Source organism: Apteryx mantelli, chromosome 6 (genome assembly GCF_036417845.1).
Source record: "Apteryx mantelli isolate bAptMan1 chromosome 6, bAptMan1.hap1, whole genome shotgun sequence".
In the NCBI taxonomy this organism is placed as follows: domain Eukaryota; kingdom Metazoa; phylum Chordata; class Aves; order Apterygiformes; family Apterygidae; genus Apteryx; species Apteryx mantelli.
In genome coordinates, this window is record NC_089983.1 from 46,311,298 (window position 1) to 46,318,582 (window position 7,285).

General features: G+C 38.3%; 1 protein-coding gene across 2 annotated transcripts in view; it reads left to right on the forward strand.

Annotated features, from left to right (window-relative positions):
* The window catches only part of ARHGAP15 (Rho GTPase activating protein 15), a 343,348-nt gene extending 336,376 nt beyond the window's left edge, over nt 1-6,972 (forward strand). For both annotated transcript variants that reach the window (XM_067298597.1, XM_013959737.2), the window contains exon 14: nt 5,711-6,972. In XM_067298597.1, coding sequence (XP_067154698.1) covers nt 5,711-5,894 — 184 coding nt within the window. In that variant the 3' untranslated portion in view covers nt 5,895-6,972. The remainder of the gene's footprint in view (nt 1-5,710) is intronic.
* Nucleotides 6,973-7,285: the final 313 nt, after the last annotated feature.

A 7,285-nucleotide genomic window follows, 5' to 3' on the forward strand; every position in this document is an offset into this window, starting at 1 on the left:
GCTCTTTCTTGTGTCCCAGAGCAACTGAAGAGAAGGGATTTTTCCCAAAGAATTGTAATAAGAATCCACAGCTGCAGAGTACAGGAAGCCTATGGAGTTTCTGCAGGCCAGGAGCCACGGAGGCTATTTTCAGCTAAAGCAAGCTCTTAAGTATGTCTGAACTATTTCTGACCCCTCTCTTAACGTATCATACACCATGACCTGATTTCTCTGTTACCAGTCTCGGATAGCTATTGTTTTGAATTCAACATTTGGAATTTAAACTGGAATGTAAAGTGCCTTAGTATTTTACATTGGCAAAAGAAAGTAGCTTAAAACTGTATTAATCAGTTTTAGATATTTCCTGTGATCTCTGAATTATATATATATATCCGTTGCAGAACAAACCACATGGCACTTTTTGAAAAGGCCGTATGTTGTAGTATTTTGGACCACCACTGCAAGCATAAACCGCCGGTCCCAGCTACGTATGCACAAAGCCTCACGCACAGAATACGCTATACAGATTTCACCAACAGGATAGGGACTCAACTGATAATGTTTGCAGTTGCTTAGCCTCATCAGCTGGCGAGTACTACTGTAACGCAACTAAGCAAATCATCCATAAAGGGAGTACGTAAGTAATAATGAGGCTTAGCTTGCATCCATAAAATATCGAGAATCCCAATTCATTACTAAATTTTAAATTTATCTGTATTGCAGTGCAACGGATTGAATAGTTTATATAAGTAGACCTTACGGTATCAGGGGCTCAGTTACCGCTGGTGGGTTCGGTGATGCTCTCAGGAGGGAGTTAAGCAGTGCCCAGGCCTTGTGCTATGTCTCCTTGCGGCGGGTATTAGGCTGCCTGGCCTAAGTGGGTAACAGAACAGAGTTTCCCCATGATACGGTATCTCTGCCTGTTCCAGCAAGGCTTTGACCTCTTATAAAAGGACATGTATTGTTTCCTGTGTTTGAAGATGACTCTCAAAGCCAAACTTTGTAGTTCAAGTTATCCTTTTAGTACCAAAAGCCACTTAACTTTCATGAAAAACAGCTACTGTAGCTGAACTGGAGTAAGTTTACATTAAAAAATGGTGTTACCGCAATATGCCATATCTCAGAAAAGCATATAGCAGGCCTCAAGTGAAAAGGAAATACATTCAGAAGAAACCTGATAGTTTATCTGTGCATCATTTCGCATTTCGACTTCCTTCCTAACACTGAAAAACTAGCCTGCAAAAGCCCTGCCAAAATGTGCTTATACACACAGACATTATCACTTCGTAGGATGGTACGTTTTATTATCAGGTTATTTTCCAGTACATTTGGCACAGTTAAGGTAAGTATATTAACTTTACTTCCAAATAAAGAAAACAAAGTTGTAGTGAACGTCTCAGCCATTGTCAATGAGTTAGGAACTGACAGGAGGTCCAAGTAATCAACCCTGTCGACTGCGCAGGGTTTTCCCCTGGGACATCTGCTCTGATCGTACAGTGGAGCTGACTGGCATGGATGCAGAATTGCTTTCAATAAAGATTTTATTTCAAGCTTGGATGATTTCTCCCCAAATGTCTTGTCACTAAAGCAAAGTATCTAATACCTGTTATTTTTTTAACTCCTGTAAACCAGCTTTTGGGAAGGAGAGGAGCGTAAAATTTTGAGCTAGACATTTCTCACCCTAACAGTCAAATTTTAACGTGTTCAAATTGATTGGAAGCTCGGCAATATCAAAAGTCAGAAAACCAGCAACATAAAAACCGGCCCATAACTGTGCAGTGAAAAGGTCTGTTAATGGTGATGCATTTAAGGTGAGTAAACTCAGTAGAGGAGTCAGCTGAACCATTCCCAGGGCACCATTCTTAAGCTAAAACATCACATTTGCATGTGCCTGACTATGTATAGGAAACAGATATTAGCTAATTTGAGGATAATTATTGGTAAAGCGAATCAATGGAATGTGCAGACTTTGACCCATTAAGCTAGGTCATAGGAATTTACATATCAAATCAGCCCAATTGTCCATCTGGATGAGCAACTCTGTCTGCCACAGTGATTGCTACCACTTTCCAGGAAAGGTACAAAACCCCGTTGAAATGGATAGTCCTGGAATGATCTACTTAGAAAGGAGCTGTTTCCTAATTCCGTAAGGCTAGTTGTTAAACCAGGAGGACAGATGTCACAAATATATTCTTTTTTTCCTTTCTTGGGAGTTTTCTTTATTCTCATACATCTTTAGTCTTCCTTGGCCTCTCTTTGGGTCTTGGTTTCCATACCCTAGTTAAATAAAATATTGTGCATAATGCAGTAGGTGGGCAAGCTCCCGATTAGATGAAAACCTACCTTTATCCCTTTGCCATCTATAGCTTTCAGAGGATTGCTTTTCCCACAGCCGGTGGTCTGCCCACAGTGGTTTCCCAGATGACCTGTTCTTACAAGTCTCATCCTCTCTTTTTGTAGTGTGTTGCCCTTTAGTCGTAGGCTGTATTGTTGTTCATGAAAGAGTGGCAGGATCAGCTTCTTGAAAAGTTACCTCTTAATTTGATTTAAAACAGTAAAAGGGCACGATGGCTGAAAACAGTTCTGCTAAAGGTAGAAATACCCCTCACATTGAGCAAGCTTAAATCCCCGTAAGCTGGAAAAAAGCTGACAAAACGAGATTGAACGGTTCTCATTTCAACTAGCAGAGGACAGCGCTACCCTCAAACGCTCTCCAGCTTACAAGACAGTTACCTTTCAAAAGGGTTTTTCATCTGCAAATACACTGGCTTATCTCCCTAATATTTTATGTGCGGTAGGAACTTTAAAATGGGGAGGATCAGTGTCCCCACTGAAACGCTTTCTTCTCCTCAGTAGTTCATATGCAGTAGAAATGGATGAAGAACATTTCCTAACACCTACTGTGACTGAAGTAACAGTGCAGTGTGCCTTCCAAACGTCACAATTAATAATAATTTTATTTAGGGCGTTTGAGAGTGTAGTTTTAAATGGAACTAGAGAGCCAGACTCACCATACAGTGACCCTCTTTGCTGTATAGTTGCCCTGTGCTCAGATACGTGCTTTCCAGCTTACCGTTGCCTTGGTAATGGCCAAAGCATAAATTCTAAGTATTTTTGCTTATATATCTGCCATTGACACTAGAGTCCTCCTATCAGACACTTTTGCTGTTTTAATACATCACTCATTTCATTACTATTAATAATGAGATCTGTATTTTCTGTATATCATCTCCTAACTTGTAATCTTAAAGAACTCGAACAATTCTTTAAGCTAGCAATTCAGCTCACTTTTGTGGAGAGAAAAATCCTTGCACAGCATAAGGCTCAACAATTTCTTGACCTGATTCCAACTTCTGTAGCACTGGATTATAGATTGTTTCTAAAATAATCTTAAATTGATGGATCATTGCTCCTTTCATTTGGGCTTGACAAAAAGTAGCTCCGGCATTTCCTTTCACTTTTTATGTTGTAAACTGTATATCACTTTTTCTCCTCTTGCCAAAAAAGAATGCTTCCTCATTTCATAGCGATTTTCTCTTTGAACAACTGAATTTCACTTAGCAGCTACAGTAATAGCTTAAATTGTATATAGTTGTTTTTGACCTTTTTCTTTTGTGGACAGATAAAAAAAATATCAATTATAGAACTTCATTGGTAAATATTTGTAATTTAAAAAGGTGTACGTTCCCAAAGTCATAATTATTTTCTGCAGACCGGATTACGTGCTATTTAAAATTTCCTTTCAAATGAGAATTCCTTCCTTCTTTCCCTCTAGTAGCTGTATTTTACTGTGGGTTATTTGACTACTTGGACTTTCCTGAAAAGTAATTCTGTTCGCTTGGCTCATAGTTTATTATTAGGGTCATCAAAGAAAGTACAGTTGCCTGCATGTAAAGAAAATCTCAAGAATGCACATGAGATTTTATCAATACAATAATTATTGCGTTAGCATTAGGCTTAGAGCCCTTAGAGGCTCCTGCGTAAGCGGCATTTGGGGAAACAACCTTGCCACCCTCGTGACAAACGCTTTTAACTGCTAAAGATGCGTGACGCCCATCAGAAGCTCACGCAGTTATTTGGCAGCAGAACTACTAACTTTTTCGACTTTCTGAACTCCTAAGATAAGCAATGGTATGTTAATATTACCACGGAGGAAAGATAATTATTTTTTAATTTGTAATAAGGATGCTGTATTTTAAGAAACTAATAATTAAGCCAATCTGATTAGTGCCATATGGAGAGTGTTTTGTGCAATGGACACCACGGTTACGAGCATGAGGCAGAACTACTGCAATGCCTCCTATTTATACATGAGAGAAAACAGGCATTTTTGTGCAAGGAATGTGGTAAACGGCAAGATTGGCAGAGTTCCACGAGAAGCTACTCTTTGCTGTGTGACCCACCCGCTAACATGAAGGAAACCTCTTCATTTTTAAGCGAGCGAACCCAAGATGCCTCATGAAGCTTCTGTCACTTACGGTGCAGCTTGCTGTGACTTCAGCAACAGGTAGAGGAAAGCAGAGACAGCTATGGTGACTTTTAATTTGCGTCTGGATTTTAAAAAGTTGTACGAGATCGATAAACAGGGAGAAAGGGGGTAACAAAGCATGTACAGAGCTTACCTTGAACAGTACCCTTAGAATATTCAAGTCTAAAACTAAGAGGTTAAGAAAACATCCATAAATCAAAACATTTACATATTAAAGTTACATTTGGTTTGCATTCCTTGGTAGCGCTGTGTAACTTATTTATAAAATATATACATCTCAATTTATTAGTCTTTCCAGCCTAGGATATTTTATATATTCTGGAGGGCAGAAGGAAACGGTTTTCCACTTAGTTTATACTCGCCACTGCAGCGATTTAGGCAAAACTGCCTGCCTAAACTACATCCATTAAACCTATATTTTTCTTAGATCAGACTTCTCAGTTATTAATGTCTGTTCCACAAGAATATTAAGTCTTAATGAAGACACAAGATCAGCTTTTAATAATAATAGTGCCCCTCTCATAATTTTGTTGGAAATAAAGGTATCAAAGGTTTTAATCCTTACCATTATTTTCCAAATCATTCCATTTAAGGTGTACGGTCTTAGTGCCTTTTAAGAAAATTTGTGTCAGGATAAGGCATGCAAAATTCTTTAGTTATATAAATTTCACAACCCATTTCAGAGTACACTAACTTTATTGGATTTAAATTAGCAGAAGGAATGTGTTTCATATGAGCTTTATGTTAAGGGGCTCTTTTGTTTTTCCGACTCTTTCAGCACAGGAGACCGTGCTAAAGAGAAGCAGGGAGGCTTCTCCCGGGAGCCACCAAAGCCGTTGACACCAAAAATGCTTGATCCTCTTAACATAAAAGGCAAACATCATTTCCAGGATCTAAATGTACAAGCTCAGAAAATATTCCCGGTGAACAAGTACCACTCAGTGTGCGCTCTGTAAGGAAATAGGTAGCCAGTTGTGCCCCAATGTGAGAGAGCCGTGAGTCCGACTCTCGATCTCGCCCCAGCGCACGTCTTGCCGTCTGTGGCTGAACTTCCGTCCATTGTCCGTCGCGTCGGCAGAAGTTGTCCCTTCCCTCCCTCTTTTCCTTCTTTTTCGTAACTTAACCAAATAAACATCCCTGTTAGATGAATCAGTAAAACGTGTCTCTCATGCACTTCAAATGCAACAGCGACTCCTTTGACATCCCTCTTTTTTTTAACCAATTCTTTCCTTTCGTCAACAGGATAGCAGCCAAGGAATCCGTGAATCTTATGTCAACACAAAGCTTAGGAATTGTGTTTGGACCAACACTCCTTAGACCTGAAAAGGAGACAGGGAACATGGCAGTCCACATGCTGTACCAAAATCAGATAGTTGAACTTATGTTGAGCGAGTACAGCAAGATCTTCGGCTCTGAGGAAGACTGACAGACAGGGCCTGTTATTGAAAACGTTCACATCTGTCTTGATGTCTAATATTTTTACATTTCTGTAAACATATTTCTGAAATATTTCTTTTTCTTTCAAGTGACAGATGCCTCATTTTGTGAAAACTTAATGATGATTTTGTGTTTAATTTTCAAACATTGGAATAAAAAATATTGTCAACATTTGCCTATATGTATTCTGCATTAACCCTTTGAGAGTTTCATTATGCTAACACTCCAAGTGTCATTTTTTTTCAAGCTGAGCATACAGCATATGGCCAAAGACCATAGGAAATGCTGTTTACCAACATATGCAATGGCACAGAAAGACAAATAGTAATTGAGGAGATTTGTGGAAAATGGATTAAAATATACAAAAAAAGCTATGAATTAAAACAGAGATATCACATCATTTGTAGTTAATCTGAGTAAAATCTACCTGTTCTCTTTGATATATATTGCTAGTTAAAGACACACTGAATAACCAATTCCCCCATCCTAAGAGCTGAAAAAAAAAATTACATTTAATACTTCTAAAGAAATTTTAAAAAAAGTGTCCAACTATTTGCAGAATAATGCCTAAAAATTAAGAACCAAATTGGAACTTTGGCATTTTTACTTGAATGCAGTGCATGAAATGAAGACATTGCATGACTGCTCGTTTTAATGTAACATCCATTTTGATTCTTCATCACACTGTACATCTGCCCGCTTTCCCTAGCTATCTCATGTTCTGTAGCATTTGTATTGTGCTCCTGAGGATGCTTTATTGGTGAACTACATTAAATTCATCTAGAAAGAACTTTAAAAAAAAGCCTTTTCATATGCCCTTAGGATTACTTGGCTAGACTTGAATCAATTTATGCATTTGATGGTTAGTTTCAGTTGTCATGGATAAACAAAAGGGTAACTGTCTAGAATATATCAAATATTGTTTCATTTTGAAATGTATGTTTCCAGCTATACACATCTCCTACCCTGTTTTGTAAAAGTATTCTGCTGATAAAATGTAGACTTATGTTTGACAGCTTTTTAATCAAGTTCAAAGAGAATAAATAAAACTAATCCAGTGTGGTAAAGAGTCTGTCTGGTTATCGATTTGTTCACAAAATGAAGAATAAACCATGTAAATAAGATGTGTGAAACACAGATCTACAAGCAAATATTTAAAGCAATTAAAGACCCCAAAACATAGGATTAATGCATAGGTCTGCTGTGCACGAGAGATATGTCTTCGATATCACCTTAGCAGATCATGAATTGCTCCAGTTTTTACTTAGCATCATTTTCCAAAATGCTGTGTTATGCAGGAAAGTGGTCATTTATGAGAACAAATGCATAACAGCGAGGCCCGAGCATTAACCCAAACCAGGCTCTTTCACCAGGTGCTGA